The sequence below is a fragment of the Xenopus tropicalis genome, chromosome 8, assembly GCF_000004195.4.
Source record: "Xenopus tropicalis strain Nigerian chromosome 8, UCB_Xtro_10.0, whole genome shotgun sequence".
Lineage (NCBI taxonomy): Eukaryota > Metazoa > Chordata > Amphibia > Anura > Pipidae > Xenopus > Xenopus tropicalis.
The window spans coordinates 11663052-11690891 of NC_030684.2; the positions used below are offsets into that span (position 1 = coordinate 11663052).

At 44.9% G+C, this 27840-nt stretch overlaps 1 protein-coding gene across 1 annotated transcript in view; it reads right to left on the reverse strand.

Moving 5' to 3' along the window:
• The window catches only part of cfap77 (cilia and flagella associated protein 77), a 101511-nt gene that overhangs the window by 31113 nt on the left and 42558 nt on the right, over nucleotides 1-27840 (reverse strand). The window contains exons 3-4 of the mRNA XM_031890894.1: nucleotides 11811-11910; nucleotides 10519-10741 (exon numbers count right to left, since the gene is read on the reverse strand). Of these exons, the coding sequence (XP_031746754.1) occupies nucleotides 10519-10741; nucleotides 11811-11910 (323 nt within the window). The remainder of the gene's footprint in view (nucleotides 1-10518; nucleotides 10742-11810; nucleotides 11911-27840) is intronic.

Here is a 27840-nt window from a genome sequence, read left to right on the forward strand (position 1 = left end):
TTGTTATGGGCTAAGGGGGCCCAGCCTGAAGGCCAGTTAGGGGGGGATTTGGGGTGAGTGCTTATTTGTGCCCTGGGTACCCCTGGAACTATAGCAGGGTGACTGTTACCCCAATGTTTCTATATATCTGTAACCTTGTTATGGGCTAAGGGGGCCCAGCCTGAAGGCCAGTTAGGGGGGGATTTGGGGTGAGTGCTTATTTGTGCCCTGGGTACCCCTGGAACTATAGCGGGGTGACTGTTACCCCAATGTTTCTATATATCTGTAACCTTGTTATGGGCTAAGGGGGCCCAGCCTTAAGGCCAGTTAGGGGGGATTTGGGGTGAGTGCTTATTTGTGCCCTGGGTACCCCTGGAACTATAGCAGGGTGACTGTTACCCCAATGTTTCTATATATCTGTAACCTTGTTATGGGCTAAGGGGGCCCAGCCTGAAGGCCAGTTAGGGAGGGATTTGGGGTGAGTGCTTATTTGTGCCCTGGGTACCCCTGGAACTATAGCGGGGTGACTGTTACCCAATGTTTCTATATATCTGTAACCTTGTTATGGGCTAAGGGGGCCCAGCCTGAAGGCCAGTTAGGGGGGGATTTGGGGTGAGTGCTTATTTGTGCCCTGGGTACCCCTGGAACTATAGCAGGGTGACTGTTACCCCAATGTTTCTATATATCTGTAACCTTGTTATGGGCTAAGGGGGCCCAGCCTGAAGGCCAGTTAGGGGGAGATTTGGGGTGAGTGCTTATTTGTGCCCTGGGTACCCCTGGAACTATAGCAGGGTGACTGTTACCCCAATGTTTCTATATATCTGTAACCTTGTTATGAGCTAAGGGGGCCCTGGCCAAATGTTGGCCCGTATAAGAGGCTAAAAACCAGAGCACGTGCAGTGACAGAATGGCCGATAATCCTACCCTGTGATTTGGCTTTCCCCGCTCCCCCTCTCCCTGTAGAAGGCACAGACACCTAGTTATTAATGACAATGAGACACCTGCCGTGCATCCTGGAACTCAGCAGGAAACCTGTAGGTTGATTATAGCCCAGGTAACGGACGTCCTTATCCACCTACACAGCCCGCTTGCCCCTTGGCTTAATTGTTCCCTTCTGGCTGAGGGATCTGTTAGGTGAGACAAAGGCAACACAAGGGGAGGCCAGTGTGGTACTTATCCGGGATGCCGGGCAACTCCTGGAGGTAATTAGCCAAGGAAACCACTGGGTTTGTGTTTTCATTGTTTGAGGTTCCGTGTATAAAGGAAACTCAATGACAGGGAAGGGGGGCACGTTTAGCCAAGGCGGCTTTGCTCCCAAATTTGGGTCATTTGCAATGTGTTCAGGTGTTCCCTGGGTTCCACTTTCATTTATCTTAATAAGCAGAGGCCGGTGATGTGGGAGAGGCCTGATTGGTGGGGGGATATTAGGGATGTTTGCACAGTATATATGCTTACTGAGCAAAGATAAATGTTGGCTATTTCTACATGCCATTACAAAGATATACACATCAACCCGGTGGTAATTTGGAGTTTTGAGAACATGTTAATGATTCAGAGGTTGTTAATGTAACTGCTGCTGAAAGCAGATTCACGAGTCGGAACTGTATCTGCAGTGGATTCCAGAGGACGGCATGCTCTGGGTAAGAGGGCCATGATTCATTGGATGCCATTTAGGATGGGTGGGTGATGGAATGCAGTGGGTTACACAGTTGCACTGTAAACGCATGGGGTTACAGTGATAAAGAGGCCGAGCCTTGGCCTACAGATAAACACCCGGCTTCATACAACGACCAATGGCCATAGAGCTCTTCATGGAACTCAGAAAGAATCATCATCATAATAATAAATCCATCTCTGAATAATTCCACTGGACCCATACAAAGGAAAATAATTCTAAAGGTACTGTGGCCCTATAAAAAGAAGTGCTGGGGAGCAATTAGGCGGCAGGGAGACGGCTGGAATGACAGCGGAACGCGTCAGGAAAGTTGTCAGGCGCCTCACAGCTCCACGCAGCTACTTAATTCATTCCTTCTGAAACTTCCCCATTAGGATTCCACTTAGTTTCAGAAGCTCGGGCTCAATGTATCATTCTCTCATGCCTAGTAGGTGCCATAGCGCCGGGCAAGAAGGTAATACCAGCCATGGGACGCAGGCATTGCCCCTACATGCCTACCTAGATGGGAGGCCAATTCAGGCTTATTTGATTGGTTGCCAATGCAGATATAATAGGTAAAGACTGCATCCCCATCCCTCCAGTGCAGTCCTAACTCACCAGGAATTTCAAGCCAGCCCATTTAAAATCTACCCAAGTCTCAGCCAGATATTGGTTTTGGCTACTGCTAAGTTAAGGTCCCCATACATGGGCCGATTCTAGCTGCCGATATGGGTCCCTTAGACCGATTCGGCAGCTAATCGGCCCGTGTATGGGCACTACCGACGGGACTGCCCGACCGACATCTGGCCTGAAATCCCCCAGATCTCGATTGGGCAGGTTTAAAAATGTAGTCGGATCGGGGACTGCATCGGCTCGGACCGACTTTGCCTATATTTGTCTTGATTCTCCCGATATTGCCCACCCGTAGGTAGGAGATATCGGGAGAAGATCTTATGGTGTATGGGGACCTTTAGTAAGCCCCCCCCACCCCAGGAGGCCAGGTTATTAGCCTACAACCCACCTGGACTCCAGTGGAAGTGAGCCCTGGCTATTAGCACAGGGCCACATGAAAAATAAAATGCTCTGCTAAATTGTGCTGCTGGCCAAACCCTGCTGGTCATTTGCCCAAACGCCCCCCCTTTCAAAGCAATTGCCAGAACACGGTGACCCAATATGGACGCACATTTTCACGTTGGGATGGTGTCACTTCTGGCGCACCAGTGTGCCTTGCGTTGATAATGGCGTTAGAGTTGGAATTAACACAGGGTCGAGCTTTGCAATAATTTCGGGGTTCCCTTGTTTCCATGTGTGCAATTCATCAAAGTAGACTGAATTCCCCACATGTAATAAAAGTCAGTGGGGTTCATTTACCAACACTGGGCAAATTTGCCCATGGGCAGTAACCCATAGCAACCAATCAGTTTGCTTTTTCCAACCAGCTGCAAGTACAACAATGAATGCAGTAATTTCATTGGTTGCCAAGGGTTACTGCCCATGGGCAATTTTGGCCAGTGTTGATAAATGACCCCCAGTACATTTGCCCAGAAGCAGAAACCTATAGCAACCAATGAGATGTACTGTTTTATTATTACAGGGAATCATTTAACCATGAAATAAACCCAATAAGGGGTAATTATATCTTAGTTGGTATCAAGTACAGGTACTGTTTTATTATTACAGAGAAAAGGGATTCATTTAACCATTAAATAAACCCAATAGGGCTGTTCTGCCCCCAATAAGGGGTAATTATATCTTAGTTGGGATCAAGTACAGGTACTGTTTTATTATTACAGAGAAAAGGGAATCATTTAACCATTAAATAAACCCAATAGGGCTGTTCTGCCCCAATAAGGGGTAATTATATCTTAGTTGGGATCAAGTACAGGTACTGTTTTATTATTACAGAGAAAAGGGAATCATTTAACCATTAAATAAACCCAATAGGGCTGTTCTGCCCCCAATAAGGGGTAATTATATCTTAGTTGGGATCGATTACAAGGTTCTGTTTTATTATTACAGAGAAAAAGGAAATCAGTTTTAAAATTCTGAATAATTTGATTAAAGTGGAGTCTATAGGAGACAGGCTTTCCTTAATTCGGAGCTTTCTGGATAATGGGTTTCCGGATAAGGGGTCCTATACCTGTATAAATTTTACTCCTTGCAGTACCTTCTCTCACCATTTTCCCAGTAGTCAAACCTTTCCAATTGGCTGTTATAAACCAGCGCCCCCAGCTATGCCGAGCTGCACTATTCTCCCTTGAATGGAACATTACAGCCGCTTTGTATTGAGCATTCCTACAGCATCATTTCCCCCCATTTATAAAGGTCGAACTTGCCCTTTGAATGTAGCCCAGAATAAGAAGCCCGGCTGCCTGTACAGAAGCCCTTGGATATTCCGCTGTAGCCGTGCAATTGGGTTACCAGCCGACAAGCTGATACAAGAGGTGCCGGGGGCCCTGCCCCAGAGACTGCGCAATGGAGAGGGATGCTTTTAATTAAACTGTTACAATAAAAGTGCAAGCAATTTGGTAACACAATGGAAGTCTCTCTCGGCTGGCTCCGCTCTTGACAAATCCCATCGTGTAAGGCCGAGAAGGCAGCCAGTTAGTGATTAAACAGCATTGCTCCATTCTCTGGCCACGCAAGCCTCTTTTGGCACGAGGTAGCCCCCTTGTATGGATCAGGCGCAGAAGCAAAAAAAAAAAAAATATATATATATCTATAAAAATTTCAAGGCGTCTGATTGGAGCATTCCCCATGGGGGGGAACCGGAACAGTGGCACGCGCTCGTTAGTGTTGACCTTGGCATTGGTGGTGGTGGCTGATGGATAGGGTACCCAGCCGGACAAAGCTCTAGGGACTCCCTCATCGTATCCATTATTGTCCCATCAGCACCTCCCATGACCCCTCCCCAACTCAGAATGCCACAGGCATCAGAAAGAGTATAAATCTATGTCTGACTGAGGAGGAGGAGAGGGGGGGAGATAAGGGATGAAAAATGTCCTTTTTATGACTCTTATAACAAAGCAGATTGGCGCAGGCAGCCCGGCTCTTCCTCAGCACCAGGGGGGAGGGAGGGAAGGAGAGAAAAGAGGTTAGCTCACATGGAACCTGGGCGCAGAGAGACTTAACCCTTCCATTCTCAGCAGGGGGTGTAACAATATAGGCACACAATTACCAAAACCTTTATATTGTACTGCCTAAGGTAATCAGTATGGCAGCTCCCTCCCATATGTATAAATACAAATATAAAGAGAAGGAATGTTCTGGGCACACAATAAGCTGTACCCCCATACTGTACTGTCTAAAGGAAACACTATGGCACCTCCCTCCCATATGTATAAATACAAATATACAGAGAAGGAATGTTCTGGGCACACAATAAGCTGTACCCTCATACTGTACTGTCTAAGGGAAACACTATGGCACCTCCCTCCCATATGTATAAATACAAATATACAGAGAAGGAATGTTCTGGGCACACAATAAGCTGTACCCCCATACTGTACTGTCTAAGGGAAACACTATGGCACCTCCCTCCCATATGTATACATACAAATATACAGAGAAGGAATGTTCTGGGCACACAATAAGCTGTACCCCCATACTGTACTGTCTAAGGGAAACACTATGGCACCTCCCTCCCATATGTATAAATACAAATATACAGAGAAGGAATGTTCTGGGCACACAATAAGCTGTACCCCCATACTGTACTGTCTAAGGGAAACACTAGAGGAGTTGTGCCTCTTGGATTTATTATAAGCATCCTTATTACATATGGGTGCAACCATGACACCTGGAGGTAATGGACCAGTTCCAAAGCCAGACAGGCTGCATAACTGTAACATACCTGTCAGAGACACTCACATATCATAAACATGCATGTAATAGATACACACGTTAGACACAAAATTCACTGTATTTCAATACATTTAAGTACCCCAATGTTTCTATATATCTGTAACCTTGTTATGGGCTAAGGGGGCCCAGCCTGAAGGCCAGTTAGGGGGGGATTTGGGGTGAGTGCTTATTTGTGCCCTGGGTACCCCTGGAACTATAGCAGGGTGACTGTTACCCCAATGTTTCTATATATCTGTAACCTTGTTATGGGCTAAGGGGGCCCAGCCTGAAGGCCAGTTAGGGGGGGATTTGGGGTGAGTGCTTATCTGTGCCCTGGGTACCCCTGGAACTATAGCGGGGTGACTGTTACCCCAATGTTTCTATATATCTGTAACCTTGTTATGGGCTAAGGGGGCCCAGCCTGAAGGCCAGTTAGGGGGGGATTTGGGGTGAGTGCTTATTTGTGCCCTGGGTACCCCTGGAACTATAGCAGGGTGACTTTTACCCTAATGTTTCTACATATCTGTAACCTTGTTATGGGCTAAGGGGGCCCAGCCTGAAGGCCAGTTAGGGGGGGATTTGGGGTGAGTGCTTATTTGTGCCCTGGGTACCCCTGGAACTATAGCGGGGTGACTGTTACCCAATGTTTCTATATATCTGTAACCTTGTTATGGGCTAAGGGGGCCCAGCCTGAAGGCCAGTTAGGGGGGATTTGGGGTGAGTGCTTATTTGTGCCCTGGGTACCCCTGGAACTATAGCAGGGTGACTGTTACCCCAATGTTTCTATATATCTGTAACCTTGTTATGGGCTAAGGGGGCCCAGCCTGAAGGCCAGTTAGGGGGAGATTTGGGGTGAGTGCTTATTTGTGCCCTGGGTACCCCTGGAACTATAGCAGGGTGACCGTTACCCCCAATATTTCTATATATACCTATATGTAACTTTGTTATTAGTTAATGGGAACAAGGGTAAGATTTAGGGTGCTGCTTGTTATGAGATGGGGCTAAAAAGATTAAGGGGTGCTAAAATAAAAAAATCCAATAACAATTTCCTTTAAAGTGTTTGGTATTTCTAGGCCCATTCCGGCTGCTGTTTTAGCATCTCCTAATAGTCGCCTTGTTGTTCCCCCCTTAAGGCCTGACACTTTGCACTAAACTTGCTGAATCGCAGCCAGCATGCCGCTGTAGCCATTTAACCTCCATTTAGAAAGAAATAAAGCAAAATTGATGTTGATTTGGGCCTGCTTGGGGGATACTTTCCATCCATAAAAGACCTTTTTGCTTTCCATTTGCAGCGCGGTGCTGTCACATTGCCGAGGCGCGGGCCTGATAATGATGGAGCTTTATGGGCCGGCGTGTTTGTGGCGAAATGCAAAGTAATGTAACATTTTCATTTGCCGGCAATTATTGTTAAAGCCGGCTATGAAAATTGTCATTAAATACCATTTTAAAATCCATTCAATTTGCATACGGGAGCCCCATTTGTGGTCAGGTGAAATACGCCCGGCGCTGCACCCTGTGTTCTGATCGGAGACGTTTACTGCTTCTGCCCGTTTCAAATTAAATAATTATAATTAGAAAAAACATTCAGTGATTAACCCTGCCGCTTATGGAAAAGCATTTTTACGGGACGCTTTGTCTCACTTAAAATAGAGAGGCTAAGGCTGAATAAAGAGGCATAAATAGGTTCAACCCCAGGGGAGCCCAGGCTGTGAGGAGGCAAAATGTACGTGTTCCCTTGCCCCTTACGTGCCCGACAGTCTTGGCTTGCAGCGACAGACTGGGGTGTACAAAGCCTACCAGGACTGCTACCCCACGGCCCCCACATCCCCTTAGGGCAGTGTTTTTCAACCTTTTTTGGGCAAAGGCACACTTGTTTCATGAAAAAAATCACGAGGCACACCACCATTAGAAAATGTTAAAAAATGTAACTCTGTGCCCAGCAGCAGTGCCCCCCTAGTACACTGGTGCCCAGCAGCAGTGCCCCCCTAGAACATTGGTGCCAAGAGCAGTGCCCCCCTAGTACATTGGTGCCCAGCAGCAGTGTCCCCCAGTACATTGGTGCCAAGAGCCAGCCCCCCTAGTACATTGGTGCCCAGCAGCAGTGCCCCCCAGTACATTGGTGCCAAGAGCCAGCCCCCCTAGTACATTGGTGCCCAGCAGCAGTGCCCCATAAGTCAGTGTGCCCCGTGGCCCCCCCTAATACATTGGTGCCCAGCAGCATTTTACTTCTGCTCTTCGGCGGCTTCAGCAGCATCTTCCCCTCACGCGCGCCGCCTCTGCACTTCTGCCTACACGCGACCGCACACAGGCCCTTTTATAACGTTGCGCCCCGTGCGTACTGACGTCACCCGTACACACGGGGCGCAACCAATGACAGGGCCCGGATTTTATTAAAGGGGAAAGTAAAAATTGCGGCCCTGCCTACGGCACACCAGGCAACATCTCGGAACAGCGGTTGAAAAACGCTGCCTTAGGGGCCCCTCCAGCTCACCAGCCCCTCCCTTTGCCCCCTGTGCATGTACCTTATACAGGTCTGTGTTGACGGGGCCCACCCGTTTTTTTCCTGATGTCCCAACAGCCCAGTCCTACTCTGCGGGCTTGTGTGCGCTCAGTGATGTGCAAGCTAGAGAAATGTGGCCCTAAGGTGTCTTACAGCCAAGCTGGGGGGCCTGAAAAAGTAGCAGTGGGGGTCTGAAGGCCACTTAGGTTTAGATTTAGGGATACACGAAAAGCCCACATTGAAAGGCAATTAGAGGAACATTTGGGGTGAAAATATTTTTGCTGCCCAGGACTAAAGGTCCCCATACATGGGCCGATTGTAGCTGCCGATATCTGTCCCTTAGACCCATTCGGCAGCTAATCAGCCTGTGTAGGGACAGAAACGAGGGGCCTGCCCGACCAATATCTGAAATTGGCCAGATATTGATCGGGCAGGTTAAAAGATTTAGTCGGATCGGGGACCGCATCAGCTCGTTGATGCAGTCCCCGAACCGACTGTGCCATTGCCGCTGTTAGGCCAAATGACCGAATTAGCCTAAATTCCCCCGATATCGCCCACCTGAGGGGACCTCGCCAGGCGAGCGGATCTTTACGTGTATGGGCACCTTTAGGCTGAACAGTTTATATACAGAAATCTATTATAAGATAAGGGGGAAACTGAACAAAGTTTGGGCCTGGAACAGAAAAAGTCTGACAACTACTGTGTTCTGGGTAAAGAGCTGGTATAATCTCTCAAGAACTGAATTCAGTAGCCCTCGCTCTCCCCATAAAGAATAACCCTATGGTCTGGCCTTCTGCCCTGTGCTACATACAACAGGGGATCACATCTTTAGATGAAGACTATATGGCCAAGAGAATGGGGACCCCTGGCCCCTAACATCTCATTTCAAAACAGAGGGGATTAATACGAAGTTGTCCCTCCCTTTGCTGCTATAACAGCCCCCTACTCTTCTGGAAAGGTTCCCTAGGCCTGGGGATTAGGCCTGGCTCACAGTTAGGGTTCCCAGGTTTCCATCTCAGCAAACCTAATCGGTATGGACCTTTGTGCATAGGGGCATTAAGTAGGAAGCACAGAAGTTTCAAGACACTGATGGCCAACTAGTATGATTAGAAGGAGTGTCTATATACTTTTGGCCAGATAGTAAGTTGGGACAGGTACAATTGGTCAATTAAACCACAATGCCTGACTGTCTGGATCCATATCCTGCACTGAGTGTTCCAGTTGGACTATCAATCTGCCAATGTGCTTACATATCACATAAGATCACAATAGATGCTCCTCCTATGCACTCAGATTCCTTTGTTTGGACCAATGGCCTAAAAGAATGGAACAGTGCTATTGGGTTATGCTTGCGGATGGTAATATCACACAATTTCTGACCATTGAGCTTGGCGGCTACACAGAGTATAACTGGCCTGGGTATGGCAAGCTTAAGCCACCACTGGCTGTACCGACATATGCAGAATGGTAGTGAACGCTGATGGGAAATCAGGGGTCTATCTTGGCTTGCAAGGTTCTGCTGTAAGTAAAAGTCCCTACGGCAGCTTAGCTTATTACGCGCTTGCCCTTTAAATTATTTGTTATTAGTAAGCAAACAATCTAGGTAAACTGTACTTCTTTTCTACAAAATATTGCATTTTCGGACAACTTCTAAGTACTCTGAATGTCAGTTATTTTATGATTTCGGTGGGGACGGTTTTCTATAAATGAATCAGGATGACCGTAATATCTCACTCTGGCCTATCCAGCCTCATCGCATGATCGGAGTCGGCTCAGTTCAGCCGGGAGGGAACATATCCGACGCTGAGATTTTAATGTCCCCCTTTGGTTCTCTAAAAAGAAGACCCCAGCCGCTATTCCCATTTTTGGAGCCATTTAGTCTCAACTCTTGCTGCTCGCCCCCGACATACTGTTGTGCCACGGATATATTTTAGCTCTTAAATGAGAACCATTTTCAGTTCTAAATGAGCAATTCATTCGGTTCCCTATTGGGAGTAACAGTCCAAGCACCAGAGCTCTTTGCTTAAGTGCAGGCCCATCTTCTGAAAAAGGGATCCCGGTTGGACGGTGCAGTTATTTCACCCACACAAGGAATTAGAGGCATTTGGGAAACGGCAGGGGCAAAAGAAAGTTGAACTCTTCCCCGGGGAGAAGCACTTTACTAAGTTGTATCTACCCCGATACAGGCATCTCAGGGCATCTGGAGGCTTTTAACAAGACCTAGGGGACCGTGAGCATTTGGATTTGTGAAAGGGGAAGACAAACCTCTGGTTTCCCATCACTGCAGTATCCCAAACTGACAGGTCCTGACACATTAAAGGGAATATTTCCTCTTAAGACAAGCAAGACAGAGAGTTAAGCTGCCCATACACGGGCGATATCGGTTAACATGTAGGCCCTGGGGCCAAATGATCAAATTCTAACGGCAGCAAGGTTGGGGACCCCTGCCCTATAGTATGATGACTGGAAGCATAGTGTAGCATATAAACCAGTGAAGGCTACAGCACTGCCCCAAATGACACCATGGTAGTCTAGCTCCTACCTTGTGCTTATGCCAAAGGTCATGTTGGTGGGCAAGTTGAGTCCCTGAGGTTTGGTGCATCCTTCATGAAGGGGGCGCCAGATCTGGTGGTGGTTGCGGTACACTTGATGCTCATGGGCAGTGACTAGGCCGGATTTCACCGCCTCGCGGTTCAGGGCAACATAATCGCGCTCTAGTTTCCGTAGGCGAGTTTTAGCCTCGATGGAGTTCCACTGACCTAGGGCTGCAAAGACACCAGGGAAGGTTAATAGAAAAGGGTGGATCCCTGATTATAAAGCCTACTAAAGTGGGGTGCATAACTGGATTTATACACTGTATGGAAAATTTAACCAAGGATCTGTCCTCCATGACACTCTTACAGAGGAGGAGTAGGTCCCTTACTGTGTACATTGTAATGGAGAAAGATCTTTGGGTAAATAGATATTTACAAAGGGGTGGATTCTTGATTACATACCCTGATACAGAGAAGGGGGGGATCCCTAGTTATATACATTGATACAGAGAAGGGGGGATCCCTAGTTATATATATTGATACATAGAAGGGGGATCCCTAGTTATATACCTTGATACATAGAAGGGGGATCCCTAGTTATATACATTGATACATAGAAGGGGGATCCCTAGTTATATACATTGATACATAGAAGGGGGATCCCTAGTTATATACATTGATACATAGAAGGGGGATCCCTAGTTATATACCTTGATACATAGAAGGGGGATCCCTAGTTATATACATTGATACATAGAAGGGGGATCCCTAGTTATATACATTGATACATAGAAGGGGGGATCCCTAGTTATATACATTGATACATAGAAGGGGGATCCCTAGTTATATACATTGATACATAGAAGGGGGGATCCCTAGTCATATACAATGATACAGAGAAGGGGGGATCCCTAGTTATATACAGTGATACAGAGAAGGGGGGGATCCCTAGTCATATACATTGATACAGAGAAGGGGGGATCCCTAGTTATATACATTGATACATAGAAGGGGGGATCCCTAGTTATATACATTGATACATAGAAGGGGGATCCCTAGTTATATACATTGATACATAGAAGGGGGGATCCCTAGTCATATACAATGATACAGAGAAGGGGGGATCCCTAGTTATATACAGTGATACAGAGAAGGGGGGGATCCCTAGTCATATACATTGATACAGAGAAGGGGGGATCCCTAGTTATATACATTGATACAGAGAAGGGGGATCCCTTCTGATTATAATAGATCCTAGTGGATCGTAAATCTGATAGGTACGACGGTGCCAGTAACGTACCTAATGCCACGCCTCCATCCTGAATATATGATTTAACTCCATAAGTGAAATCTGCCCCTGGCAGAGGGTAACTGGCTCGCCGGACTGTACCAAGTTGAGCCTGCAAAGAAAAGGATAATGCTAAATAATGCAGTAAACTTAACTTAATATGTAATTGTTAAAGGGATCATTACATTACCCAACCCTTACAAACAAAGTCATTGAGGCAGATCATGTGATTGGCCGCTCTGGGCAGTCCCTGGCTGGCTGATAGGTCAGTATGGGCCATACCTGGGCTCTCACTGATAGCAGCCCACTTTCAGATAACCTATTGCAGGGGGCCGGCAGTTAGAGATGCCCTTAGTACACTTCTGCGGGCTCATTATATGGCACAGACTTTAGCTTCTGAGAGTTATAGTTCACCCACAGCCCAAGCAACACAGTGTAGCTGCAGCCATAGCGGATATGAAACATAAAAGCCATCTCTGAGCCGGTGCCATTGTCTGACTGGCTCTAGATGAGCCGAGGAGATGCCGCTCCAGATCTGCTATTATACCTGTAAAGTGCTGCGTTTGATGCCCCTAATTAGGTAAAATTGTGGGCTTCCAGGACGAGTGTTATTTTAAATAGGCCCAATTAGTGTTCCCTGTAAGAGCCGTAGCTGTGTAATGTATGCACCGGCTGTCACCTACCCAGGGAGGGAACCGGCAGCCGCACAGGGAATCGGCTTCTTACTTACAGATCAGGAGGTTGTTCTTTCCTTCCCATCACATGGAACAGTAAGTAGGGAAGCAGAAGGGCTGTTAGACTGTTAGCTTTTCAGCTCAGGGGTCAGTGGCAATGGGGGGAAAGCTACATTTGGAACAGGGAAACACTATGGCACCTCCCTCCCATATGTATAAATACAAATATACAGAGAAGGAATGTTCTGGGCACACAATAAGCTGTACCCCCATACTGTACTGTCTAAGGGAAACACTATGGCACCTCCCTCCCATATGTATAAATACAAATATACAGAGAAGGAATGTTCTGGGCACACAATAAGCTGTACCCTCATACTGTACTGTCTAAGGGAAACACTATGGCACCTCCCTCCCATATGTATAAATACAAATATACAGAGAAGGAATGTTCTGGGCACACAATAAGCTGTACCCTCATACTGTACTGTCTAAGGGAAACACTATGGCACCTCCCTCCCATATGTATAAATACAATATACAGAGAAGGAATGTTCTGGGCACACAATAAGCTGTACCCCCATACTGTACTGTCTAAGGGAAACACTATGGCACCTCCCTCCCATATGTATAAATACAAATATACAGAGAAGGAATGTTCTGGGCACACAATAAGCTGTACCCCCATACTGTACTGTCTAAGGGAAACACTATGGCACCTCCCTCCCATATGTATAAATACAAATATACAGAGAAGGAATGTTCTGGGCACACAATAAGCTGTACCCCCATACTGTACTGTCTAAGGGAAACACTATGGCACCTCCCTCCCATATGTATAAATACAAATATACAGAGAAGGAATGTTCCTGGGCACAATAAGCTGTACCCCCCATACTGTACTGTCTAAGGGAACACTATGGCACCTCCCTCCCATATGTATAAATACAAATATACAGAGAAGGAATGTTCTGGGCACACAATAAGCTGTACCCCCATACTGTACTGTCTAAGGGAAACACTATGGCACCTCCCTCCATATGTATAAATACAAATATCAAGAGAAGGAATGTTCTGGGCACACAATAAGCTGTACCCCCATACTGTACTGTCTAAGGGAAACACTATGGCACCTCCCTCCCATATGTATAAATACAAATATACAGAGAAGGAATGTTCTGGGCACACAATAAGCTGTACCCCCATACTGTACTGTCTAAGGGAAACACTATGGCACCTCCCTCCCATATGTATAAATACAAATATACAGAGAAGGGAATTCACGATTAACAGTCGTGTCCCTTTGAGGACAACACAAAAATGTGCTCTTTTATTTAGCAACTCGATGAAAGTGCAGATTCCGTAACACAAACAAAGGCCCAAACACAGTAAATCCGGCACATAATAGAGATGAAATGAATGAGAGTCATTGAGTGCAAGCATGTGGGAGATGACCATCTAACGCTCCGTGGGACCACCCAATAATCTCCCCGCACTGCTGTTTGGAGGCTGAAAATCTCCAAAGCAAACGAGCACGACAAGGAGACAATGATTGCGCTGCTTTGTGTGTGTCGTTGTGAGATGAACTGCTCTTTGTGTGCCTGGCTTGTGTTCAGGCTGCTGGATTAAAGGGCAACTCTGCCCCTTGCTGTCATTACATAAGATCTCCATGGTGAGACCTTTGGGGGATAAGCCCTGTCCCCAGACCATACGGGGCGCAGAGACTAGTGTCTTCCTCCTTTCATGTTGAAAACGCGTGAGGCTCAGTGGCCAAATTGCTGGAGATTTTCACTGGCTTGGGATGGGATGAATTAATAATGGCCTGGCTCGATTTAATGAGTCAACCTCCAAAGGGTTGTGCGGAGGCTTTGATGTCCCCCGCCATTGGGTGAGACGCCTTTGCTAAATGAGAGTGGCTTTGCTGGATCCCTCTCCAGGCTCCGTGCCAATCACCGCTTACGTCAAAACGCGTCGCTCTCATTTATAATTCATTGCGGGGGGGGGAGAAAATGCATAAAGATCTTTTATTAAATCACTCTCCCGCCTATAATAATTTGCTGGCGCAGGACATTTACTTAAAGAGAGGATTAATATTAAACTATTGACACTGTATCAGTGGGATATTAAGCCAATTAGGAGGGTTTTTGAAAACGTTGCTAGCAATGAGATATAATACATGGCCATTGTAAGCAGCAGTCCTGCCCTGCTTTATGGCTGAGATTCTAGCTATCTGTATAACAGAGCATTCTGTCACAGTGGCACAGATCCTATCTGATCCCCCCATTGTAAGCAGCAGTCCTGCCCTGCTTTATGGCTGAGATTCTAGCTATCTGTATAACAGAGCATTCTGTCACAGTGGCACAGATCCTATCTGATCCCCCCATTGTAAGCAGCAGTCCTGCCCTGCTTTATGGCTGAGATTCTCATTCACACCGGGCACAGCAAATGCACTGGCACTTGGGGAAACGTAGGGGCAATGGCTTAGTGGATGACATTTTAGTGCACACAAACTTGGACACATATAGTCACAGAGTAACATAGTAACATAGTAACATAGTAAGTTGGGTTGAAAAAAGACATCCGTCCATCAAGTTCAACCATAATGCCTATACCTAACCTGCCTAACTACAAGTTGATCCAGAGGAAGGCAAAAAACCCCATCTGAAGCCTCTCTAATTTGCCTCAGAGGGGAAAAAATTCCTTCCTGACTCCAAGATGGCAATCGGACCAGTCCCTGTATCAACTTGTACTAAGAGCTATCTCCCATACCCCTGTATTCCCTCACTTGCTAAGAATCCATCCAGCCCCTTCTTAAAGCTATATAATGTATCAGCCAGCACGACTGATTCGGGGAGGGAATTCCACAACTTCACAGCTCTCACTGTAAAAAATCCTTTCCGAATATTTAAATGGAACCTCCCTTCTTCTAAACGGAGTGGGTGCCCTCGTGTCCGTTGGAAGGACCTACTGGTAAATAAAACATTAGAGAGGTTATTATATGATCCCCTTATATATTTATACATAGTTATCATGTCACCTCTTAAGCGCCTCTTCTCCAGTGTAAACAGACCCAACTTGGCCAGTCTTTCTTCATAACCGAGACTTTCCATACCCTTTACCAGCTTAGTTGCCCTTCTCTGGACCCTCTCTAGCTCAATAATGTCCCGTTTGAGCACTGGAGACCAAAACTGAACAGCATATTCTAGATGGGGCCTTACCAGTGCTCTGTAAAGGGGAAGAATAACCCCCTCCTCCCGTGAATCTATACCCCTTTTAATACAGCTCAGAACCTTGTTTGCCCTTGCAGCTGCTGCCTGGCATTGCTTGCTACAGCCAAGTTTATTATCTACAAGGACTCCAAGATCCTTCTCCATTATGGATTTGCCTAGTGCAGTCCCATTAAGGGTATACGGGGCTTGCATATTTTTACATCCCAGGTGCATGACCTTACATTTATCCACATTAAATCTCATCTGCCACTTAGCTGCCCAGATTGCCAGTTGGTCAAGATCCTGCTGCAGGGATGTCACATCCTGGATAGAATTGACTGGTCTGCAGAGTTTTGTGTCATCTGCAAACACTGATACATTACTCATAATACCCTCCCCTAAGTCATTTAGGTTTCAAAAATGACACACGCCCATCAAGTTTAATCTTTCTATTGCACCTATCTGAAGAAATAAAGCCGAGGCCGATATTACCGTGACCTACGGAAAACATAATTTCCCTTTTAAATAGGAAGGAGGGGGTCGTCTGGCTGTTAATTTGGCTTCCACAAGCCAAGAATCTGCCATCCCTGGGTATTCATAATTACAGAAGATAAGAAACTATTATCCCATATAATGGTAATAAGGCCTTAAGGGAGCGCGAGCACAAACACAAGTTGCTCTGTTATGGAAAAGTCTGTTTAGTGTCTTGATAATTTATTCATAAAAGTGCAAATATTTATACAACAGCATAGGGAGAGGAAAACAAGGCACAAATATATGCTGTAATTACCCTACTTTTACTGAGCCTTTGATGATATATACTCTGTGGTTTCCTCCGTAAACTTGCAGGTGGAGGGGGGAGTGAATTTCCTAAGCACCGTATACTTCCTGCTGTGATTCAAACAGCAAAAAAAAAACCCTGAAAGTAAGGTGTGCACAGACATATAGCTTCCCCCAACTGTTATTTATATTCCATTGCATTAGGGCATGGCAATTACTCCATACGAGTGTTACAGCAAGTTCTAGAACTTGAATAATATGAAAATAGATCTATATCTATTTACATTAGTGATCCTAATAAGTGAAAAAGTTCAGGTGGTGTCTTATCCAGGGATTGGTCATCTCACTTCCTCGTGGGCGGGACTCATGTGACGGACAGTTGTTCATGAGTGCATATGGAAATCCAGTGATGTTTCAAGAGATAATAATTAGAGGGGATGTTAAAGCCCTAGGTTTCCAGATATAGGTTTCAAAGAAGATTCATAAAGAATACACAACATGGCCAGTAGATGGATTTTTTTCTCTAACATCTATTGACTGCACATTAGTCAGGACCTCACTCCTGAGACCCCCCAGTACTGTCATATTTTGCTGCCCCTAGTTTCCCACTTTTCCCACCTTTATCTATAACCCACTCATATTGTTCCTATGTGATAGGGGCCTTAGATTGTAAGCTCCGCTGGGGCAGGGGCTGATGGGAATGGGATAGGGGCCTTAGATTGTAAGCTCCGCTGGGGCAGGGGCTGATGGGAATGGGATAGGGGCCTTAGATTGTAAGCTCCACTGGGGCAGGGACTGATGGGAATGTGATAGGGACCTTAGATTGTAAGCTCACTGGGGCAGGGACTGATGGGAATGTGATAGGGGCCTTAGATTGTAAGCTCCGCTGGGGCAGGGGCTGATGGGAATGTGATAGGGGCCTTAGATTGTAAGCTCCGCTGGGGCAGGGGCTGATGGGAATGGGATAGGGGCCTTAGATTGTAAGCTCACTGGGGCAGGGGCTGATGGGAATGTGATAGGGACCATAGATTGTAAGCTCACTGGGGCAGGGGCTGATGGGAATGTGATAGGGACCTTAGATGGAAAGCTCCACTGGGGCAGGACTGATGGTAATAGGATAGGGACCTTAGATTGTAAGCTCCGCTGGGGCAGGGACTGATGGTAATGTGATAGGGACCTTAGATTGTAAGCTCCACTGGGGCAGGGGCTGATGGGAATGTGATAGGGACCTTAGATTGTAAGCTCACTGGGGCAGGGGCTGATGGGAATGTGATAGGGACCATAGATTGTAAGCTCACTGGGGCAGGGGCTGATGGGAATGTGATAGGGACCTTAGATGGAAAGCTCCACTGGGGCAGGACTGATGGTAATAGGATAGGGACCTTAGATTGTAAGCTCCGCTGGGGCAGGGGCTGATGGGAATGTGATAGGGACCTTAGATTGTAAGCTCACTGGGGCAGGGGCTGATGGGAATGTGATAGGGACCTTAGATTGTAAGCTCCACTGGGGCAGGGGCTGATGGGAATGTGATAGGGACCTTAGATTGTAAGCTCACTGGGGCAGGGACTGATGGGAATGTGATAGGGACCTTAGATTGTAAGCTCACTGGGGCAGGGGCTGATGGGAATGTGATAGGGACATTTGATTGTAAGCTCACTGGGGCAGGGACTGATGGGAATGTGATAGGGACATTTGATTGTAAGCTCACTGGGGCAGGGGCTGATGGGAATGTGATAGGGACATGTGCTCTTTTCCCTGGTGGAATGGTAACAGGTTTCTTAACAGAGTCTTGTGCTGATACTTTACAACAGGAAACCTGGAGCAGCTTCCTGGTTTGCATAATAGCTAAACAATCATCTTGACATCACTCAACAACCAGCTATTTGGGAGGAATACAGAGCAGTAGGACATCTGTCTCTATAAACACACAGCTTTATTATCCCTCATTAAAATGTCATCTTGGTGCACCGCTCCCTCATAGCTCTAATTAAAGCCAGTTTGCTTCACCTTTCCCTATACGATTATTGCAAACAGCGTAGCCTGGGCTAAAGCACATTGAGCATTGGAGCACTGGGCTAATTCTGTCACAGTGGTACAGGTCCTATCTGATCCCCCCCATTGTAAGCAGCAGTCCTGCCCTACTTTATGGCTGAGATTCTAGCTATCTGTATAACAGAGCATTCTGTCACAGTGGCACAGATCCTATCTGATCCCCCCCCCCCATTGTAAGCAGCAGTCCTGCCCTGCTTTATGGCTGAGATTCTAGCTATCTGTATAACAGAGCATTCTGTCACAGTGGCACAGATCCTATCCGATCCCCCCATTGTAAGCAGCAGTCCTGCCCTGCTTTATGGCTGAGATTCTAGCTATCTGTATAACAGAGCATTCTGTCACAGTGGCACAGATCCTATCTGATCCCCCCCCCCCCCCATTGTAAGCAGCAGTCCTGCCCTGCTTTATGGCTGAGATTCTAGCTATCTGTATAACAGAGCATTCTGTCACAGTGGCACAGATCCTATCTGATCCCCCCCCCCATTGTAAGCAGCAGTCCTGCCCTGCTTTATGGCTGAGATTCTAGCTATCTGTATAACAGAGCATTCTGTCACAGTGGCACAGATCCTATCTGATCCCCCCCATTGTAAGCAGCAGTCCTGCCCTGCTTTATGGCTGAGATTCTAGCTATCTGTATAACAGAGCATTCTGTCACAGTGGCACAGATCCTATCTGATCCCCCCCATTGTAAGCAGCAGTCCTGCCCTGCTTTATGGCTGAGATTCTAGCTATCTGTATAACAGAGCATTCTGTCACAGTGGCACAGATCCTGTCTGATCCCCCCATTGTAAGCAGCAGTCCTGCCCTGCTTTATGGCTGAGATTCTAGCTATCTGTATAACAGAGCATTCTGTCACAGTGGCACAGATCCTATCTGATCCCCCCCATTGTAAGCAGCAGTCCTGCCCTGCTTTATGGCTGAGATTCTAGCTATCTGTATAACAGAGCATTCTGTCACAGTGGCACAGATCCTATCTGATCCCCCCCCATTGTAAGCAGCAGTCCTGCCCTGCTTTATGGCTGAGATTCTAGCTATCTGTATAACAGAGCATTCTGTCACAGTGGCACAGATCCTGTCTGATCCCCCCATTGTAAGCAGCAGTCCTGCCCTGCTTTATGGCTGAGATTCTAGCTATCTGTATAACAGAGCATTCTGTCACAGTGGCACAGATCCTGTCTGATCCCCCCCCTTTGTAAGCAGCAGTCCTGCCCTGCTTTATGGCTGAGATTCTAGCTATCTGTATAACAGAGCATTCTGTCACAGTGGCACAGATCCTGTCTGATCCCCCCTTTGTAAGCAGCAGTCCTGCCCTGCTTTATGGCTGAGATTCTAGCTATCTGTATAACAGAGCATTCTGTCACAGTGGCACAGATCCTGTCTGATCCCCCCCTTTGTAAGCAGCAGTCCTGCCCTGCTTTATGGCTGAGATTCTAGCTATCTGTATAACAGAGCATTCTGTCACAGTGGCACAGATCCTATCTGATCCCCCCATTGTAAGCAGCAGTCCTGCCCTGCTTTATGGCTGAGATTCTAGCTATCTGTATAACAGAGCATTCTGTCACAGTGGCACAGACCCTGTCTGATCCCCCCATTGTAAGCAGCAGTCCTGCCCTGCTTTATGGCTGAGATTCTAGCTATCTGTATAACAGAGCGTTTTATCAAGATAGCCTGGGGTCCCACATCACTGCAGGATTGTGAGACCTTATTAGGATTAATTGCCAGAGGAAGAATGCTTAGCAAGGCATTGAAAACAACCCCATAACAGTTTTTTAAAATATATACTATTAGTATAAATGGAATTATTTAGTAACATAAATTGCCCTGCAGTGAAGGCTAATGAGATAAAAGGGTTGTGTATAAAAAAAACACCCATATAATATAATGTTGGAGGCAATACAGTAAGTATTGGTACTATTTATACTCTGCTGAAGTCTCAGGGAAACCTCTAGTGTCGGCTGCATGACAATAATAATAACAGTAATAATAATAGGCTGCAGAAAGTAATGGGAGTTGCTGCAGAGTTTGCCCATTTCCCGGGATCTGAGGGGAGAGGCATTGTGCTGCCAGCGGCCGGCCATCTTTCCTCCCACGACAGCTTGAAATCAAGCTCTTCATTTGCATTTACATGATCCTGCCGAGGCGCGCATCCGATGGGGAGATTTATTTGCCACTTAGCTTCAAGTTTGATTACTCCCAGCCAAGAGCAGGGATAAGGTACTAACATGAAGAAGCTGGGTAAGCAGAGGGGGCCCTGGATTGTACCAAGCGCAGGTAGGGGGGTACAACTAGTTTGTCTACTGGTATACTTTGTTGCTAGTTATTATTATTATCACATATTTATTTAGAGCCGATATATTCCACAGAGCTGTACGATAAACGAGTGTATACATTGAACATACATATTTCCATACAAAGGAACCAATAACTGATACAAGAGGTAAATAGGACAATTGGCAAAAAAGCTTACAATTAAGAGAAGGAACTAACTATAATAATAGGCAGTAAGTTTGCCCAGTAGCAGTAACCCTTAGCAACCAATAAAAGGGTTTGCTTTTAAACACGTGACCAGTAAATTCTGCCTGATTGGTTGCTATAGCACAGTGCTGTCCAACTTCTGTGGTACCGAAGGCCAGAATTTTTCCAGCCTACCTGGTGGAGGGCAGATAATGGAAGCCAGTTTTGACCACTCCCTTTTTTTAAACCACACCCACTTGAAACCACACATGTGTTATCACATGACCATATATTAATGGTGGTAGTACAGCAAAAACCTGCCATACTCTGCCTGCCCTATGCTCCCTGTGTGTGCCATACTCTGCCTGCCCTATGCTCCCTGTGTGTGCCATACTCTGCCTGTCCTATGCTGCCTGTGTGTGCCATACTCTGCCTGCCCTATGCTGCCTGTGTGTGCCATACTCTGCCTGCCCTATGCTGCCTGTGTGTGCCATACTCTGCCTGCCCTACCCTGCCTGTGTGTGCCATACTCTGCCTGCCCTACCCTGCCTGTGTGTGCCATACTCTGCCTGCCCTATGCTGCCTGTGTGTGCCATACTCTGCCTGCCCTATGCTGCCTGTGTGTGCCATACTCTGCCTACCCTATGCTGCCTGTGTGTGCCATACTCTGCCTGAAGGGGGCCAGTTAATCTCAGTATGATTTAAAGCTTACACAAAGGTAAGCCATCAAGGCAGCCAGACAGGTGGGTGCCACACAGAGGGGGCGGCCCGCGGGCCGCCAGTTGGACAGCACTGCTATAGGATAATGCTCCAGGGCAAACCTAGGGTCTTATTACATAACCAATTAATTAGTTAAGTAGGTTTAAGAAGGGAATCAACAGGTTATATCCCACCGGTCTCTAATTACCATATGAATAAACAACAAAAATTTCAATGTCCTTTTTGGTATAGTATGATTTATATGTTAGTTTTTGTTGTATTTATTTGAGCCAATAAATGTTGTGGTTTTAATTCCATTGAAATTTTTGTTGTTTATTCTTATTACATAACCCCCTTAAGTCTGCCCAGGAGCACTAACCTATAGAAATCAATGTTTGCTTTTAACCAGGTGACCAGTAAATTCTACCTACAGATTTGTTGCTACGGGTTACTGCTCTTGGGCAAACTTAGTGCCTTTTATTACATAACCCCCAAGGAGTTGTACCCACAGTCCTGTAGCACCAACTACAACTTGCAAAACTGATGGCAATTAAAGGCCACATAAGCCTTAAGGAAGTGGTTTCCAGATGCTGGGGTTGAGTCGTTGACCATTGGTAGGTTGGGTCAGCTTGAAGGTCAGTTATGGTAAGATTTAGGGGAAAATGCTATTTTCTCACCTAGATACATATGGAAACCCAACTTGAAGGTCTGTTTAGGGTAAGATTTTGGGGTAAAGTTGTATTTGCTGCCCTCAATATTCTGTAACACTGTAAGAGAACAATGTTTTTACCTCCAAGGGGGGTTTATACTGTTTTACCAGGAAAGTATCCATGGTCCTCAGCCAATAGGACCTTACTTTACAAAGTGAATAGCTGAAACGTGTGTTTATGGCCACCTTAAATAGCACACAAATAGTGAGATCCAATAATAAAACCATGTTCTGATTGGAGGATCTTCTATGCATATTGAACAGCTAATGTAAATGTGTTCTATTTTTCAGTCAGGAGAAAGAATGGGAAGATCCCACATGAAGTACAGGTATGGGATCTGTTATCCGGAAACCCGATATCCAGAAAGCTCCAAATTACGGAAAGCCTGTCTCCCATAGACTTCATTTTAATCAAATAATTCAGATTTTTTTAAATTGATTTCCTTTTTCTCTGTAAAAATAAAACAGTACCTGTACTTGATCCCAACTAAAATATAATTACCCCTTATTGGGGGCAGAACAGCCCTATTGGGTTTATTTAATGGTTAAATGATTCCCTTTTCTCTGTAATAATAAAACAGTACCTGTACTTGATCCCAACTAAGATATAATTACCCCTTATTGGGGCAGAACAGCCCTATTGGGTTTATTTCATGGTTAAATGATTCCCTTTTCTCTGAAATAATAAAACAGTACCTGTACTTGATCCCAAATAAGATATAATTACCCCTTATTGGGGGCAGAACAGCCCTATTGGGTTTATTTAATGGTTAAATGATTCCCTTTTCTCTGTAATAATAAAACAGTACCTGTACTTGATCCCAAATAAGATATAATTACCCCTTATTGGGGGCAGAACAGCCCTATTGGGTTTATTTCATGGTTAAATGATTCCCTTTTCTCTGTAATAATAAAACAGTACCTGTACTTGATCCCAACTAAGATATAATTAATCCTTACTGGATGCAAAATAATCCTATTGGGTTTAATTAATGTTTTATTGATTTTTTAATAGATTTAAGGTATGAAGATCCAAATTACGGAAAGACCCCTTATCCAGAATACCCTTGGTCCCGAGCATTCTGGTTAATGGGTCATATACCTGTAGTAAGTTAAGTTTGGCTGTCACGTGCCCTAAGTGGCGGTCACAAGGAATCGGCTTAATTTCCATAGGAATAAATAGCTAAATATTACGCTGGCATTTAGGGAAAGCAAAACACAATGTGGGCGGCATCTCATTAAATTAAAGATCCTTCGCCAAAGGCTGTTTAATTTCAGCAAATTAAAACTTTGCCGGATTTGGAGAATAGTTTGGCAGACAGTTAGTATCGCACACCCAGATGCATCACATGGAACAGAACGGATCATTTTTATTGGTTACTTTTCCTTTTTCCACTTGCCAGTCTGGCACAGATCTAGCCAAGATAAATGCCAATTGGGGCCCGGGCTGGTAACCTGCAACTGATTATAGTTTTACTGTTTGAACCGAGTAGGCTCCAGACTGGGGAAAACACAAAGCCCTGGGAAGTATCCGCACATCTCACCTATTCCCCAAAGAAATCAGTGCTAATCCCCTGTAAGAAGCTTACAATCATTTGGAGCTGCCATATTGACTTATTAAATGCAGCTTAAAAAGAAGATCTACTGGCAATACCTACAAGGATGATGGGAAACTGATAAACAAGATATAATTTGGCAAATAAACTACAGTAATAACGGGAATAAAATCAAATTTGATAATAATTATATAGAATGCACCTAGTCCTTCATTCTTACTTTCTAAAAGTGAGGCCCTTCATATCTAGGTGCGTGTTGCCTTTACTGATCCAGATATACCATGTGACACATACAAAAAGAATGATGGATGATTGGGTGGGGCCGGAAATAAGTGTGATGATAGCAGAAGTGGGTGCTGTGTAGGCAATTACAGGAGGGGCCAGGGTATCAGTGGGAAAGTCCATAGGGCTGTAGTTATGTATAGGCACCTGATGGCCTGTAGCTAGGGTGGGGCGGCCCTCGGGCACCTATATAGTCACTAATTATTTTTTTAAAGAAAAAAAAAAATAGCCAGCCATCAGTGTTATTTTTGGGAGGAAAGGGGGTCCACAAATTGTCAACCTGGGCCAACCTTAACCAACCCTCTCTCAAACTGGAACAACACCCTGTAATACTTACATACTGGCCCGTGACCTGCCCATCACTGACAACAGCGGAGGGTGCTGGGTAGGGCCGCCAGTGCAAGTATAGGTACGAGATCCCTTATCCGGAAACCCATTATCCAGAAAGCTCCGAATTACGGAAAGCCTGTCTCTCATAGACTCCATTTTAATCAAATAATTCAGAATTTTAAAACTGATTCCCTTTTCTCTGTAGTAATAAAACAGTACCTGTACTTGATCCCAACTAAGATATAATTACCCCTTATTGGGGGCAGAACAGCCCTATTGGGTTTATTTCATGGTTAAATGATTCCCTTTTCTCTGTAATAATAAAACAGTACCTGTAATTGATCCCAACTAAGATATAATTACCCCTTATTGGGGGCAGAACAGCCCTATTGGGTTTATTTAATGGTTAAATGATTCCCTTTTCTCTGTAATAATAAAACAGTACATGTACTTGATCCCAACTAAGATATAATTACCCCTTATTGGGGCAGAACAGCCCTATTGGGTTTATTTAATGGTTAAATGATTCCCTTTTCTCTGTAATAATAAAACAGTACCTGTACTTGATCCCAACTAAGATATAATTACCCCTTATTGGGGGCAAAACAGCCCTATTGGGTTTATTTAATGGTTAAATGATTCCCTTTTCTCTGTAATAATAAAACAGTACCTGTACTTGATCCCAACTAAGATATAATTACCCCTTATTGGGGGCAGAACAGCCATATTGGGTTTATTTAATGGTTAAATGATTCCCTTTTCTCTGTAATAATAAAACAGTACCTGTACTTGATCCCAACTAAGATATAATTACCCCTTATTGGGGCAGAACAGCCCTATTGGGTTTATTTAATGGTTAAATGATTCCCTTTTCTCTGTAATAATAAAACAGTACCTGTACTTGATCCCAACTAAGATATAATTACCCCTTATTGGGGCAGAACAGCCCTATTGGGTTTATTTAATGGTTAAATGATTCCCTTTTCTCTTTAATAATAAAACAGTACCTGTACTTGATCCCAACTAAGATATAATTACCCCTTATTGGGGCAGAACAGCCCTATTGGGTTTATTTAATGGTTAAATGATTCCCTTTTCTCTGTAATAATAAAACAGTACCTGTACTTGATCCCAACTAAGATATAATTACCCCTTATTGGGGCAGAACAGCCCTATTGGGTTTATTTAATGGTTAAATGATTCCCTTTTCTCTGTAATAATAAAACAGTACCTGTACTTGATCCCAACTAAGATATAATTACCCCTTATTGGGGGCAGAACAGCCCTATTGGGTTTAATTAATGTTTTATTGATTTTTTAGTAAGCTTAAGGTATGGAGATCCAAATTACAGAAAGACCCCTTATCCGGAATACCCTTGGTCCCGAGCATTCTGAAAAACGGGTCCCATACCTGTATAACAAATTAAATGTGGCGGTGGTGGTAGAGCTGAGCAATAGGGTTGCCCCCATTCAGACAGGAAGCAGGTGACATCAGGGGGATGGGACGATAACATTTAGGGATGCAATGATGACATCAGGTACAGGGCTATGAGGTGGCAGCTGGTGATTGGCTGACTGCCACATCATTTAGAGCAGAATTCTGTTTGGATTTCCAACTTTGAAAATGCAGAGAGGGAGTTTTGAACCAAAAAGGGGAAAACTGGGCTATCCAGTTCAAAACCAGATAGGTGGCAAATCTACTGTAGTACAGGTATGGGACCCGTTATCCAGAATGCTTGGGACTTGGGGTTTGCCAGATAAGGGGCCTTTCCATATAATATATATAATATAATTATTTAAACAGTAATTAAACCCAATAGGATTGTTTTGGCTCCAATAAGGATTAATTATATCTTAGTTGGGATCAAGTACAGGTACTGTTTTATTATTACAGAGAAAAGGGAATCATTTAACCATTAAATAAACCCAATAGGACTGTTCTGCCCCCAATAAGGGGTAATTATATCTTAGTTGGGATCAAGTACAGGTACTGTTTTATTATTACAGAGAAAAGGGAATCATTTAACCATGAAATAAACCCAATAGGGCTGTTCTGCCCCAATAAGGGGTAATTATATCTTAGTTGGGATCAAGTACAGGTACTGTTTTATTATTACAGAGAAAAGGGAATCATTTAACCATTAAATAAACCCAATAGGACTGTTCTGCCCCCAATAAGGGGTAATTATATCTTAGTTGGGATCAAGTACAGGTACTGTTTTATTATTACAGAGAAAAGGGAATCATTTAACCATTAAATAAACCCAATAGGGCTGTTCTGCCCCCAATAAGGGGTAATTATATCTTAGTTGGGATCAAGTACAGGTACTGTTTTATTATTACAGAGAAAAGGGAATCATTTAACCATTAAATAAACCCAATAGGACTGTTCTGCCCCCAATAAGGGGTAATTATATCTTAGTTGGGATCAAGTACAGGTACTGTTTTATTATTACAGAGAAAAAGAAAACCATTTTTAAAAATGTGAATTATTTCATTAAAATTGAGTCTATGGTACACTATTCAAACACCCGCCACCCTTACTTACGTCTAGGCTTCCACTCTGGGGCAACCGATATTTACCACAATGTAGGACACTACACAATTTCATATATTGGCCCCGCCATGATATTAAATACTTGGGAGATCTTATGGAACACTCAACCTTCCCAACATATCTGCAGATCCGAGAGAAAGCTCAACAACCTAGTCTCCCCTTTTATAAATATTTGCAGCTGCGATCAGTATTCAGGGACCAATTTGCCACTCTTACCCCTCAGCTCATTTCTTTAACAGCGGAGGAAATCTTACAGTCTAACAACCCAGTTAAGCTTACTTCAAACCAATACCAAAATCTACTCTCAACAGGCCCAAAACCCTTCCACTCCGCACAAATATGGTGGACTTCCCAAATACCAGCACTCACCCAAGATGATTGGGAAGAGGCAACAGATACAATATACAACTGTCTTATATCTACCAGAGACAGGCTAATACAATACAAAATCTTTCACCACCTGTATATCACACCACTAAGGTTGCATCAGATGGGCCGTACCCCAACAGATCGCTGCCCAAGATGTGCAGCAAGCCCAGCTAACTTTTTTCACATGATCTGGTCATGCCCCCATATTGCAAAATTCTGGTCAGCAGTGACCAAATATCTGTCAAACAACTTAGCTTTCCCCACTGTGACTGCTCCTGAAACCTGCTTGCTAGGAGTTCTAGATACTATAATTGCCCAAAATAGCTCCCGGTTACGCTACAGAATATTGCTGTTCTATGCCAAAAAAACAG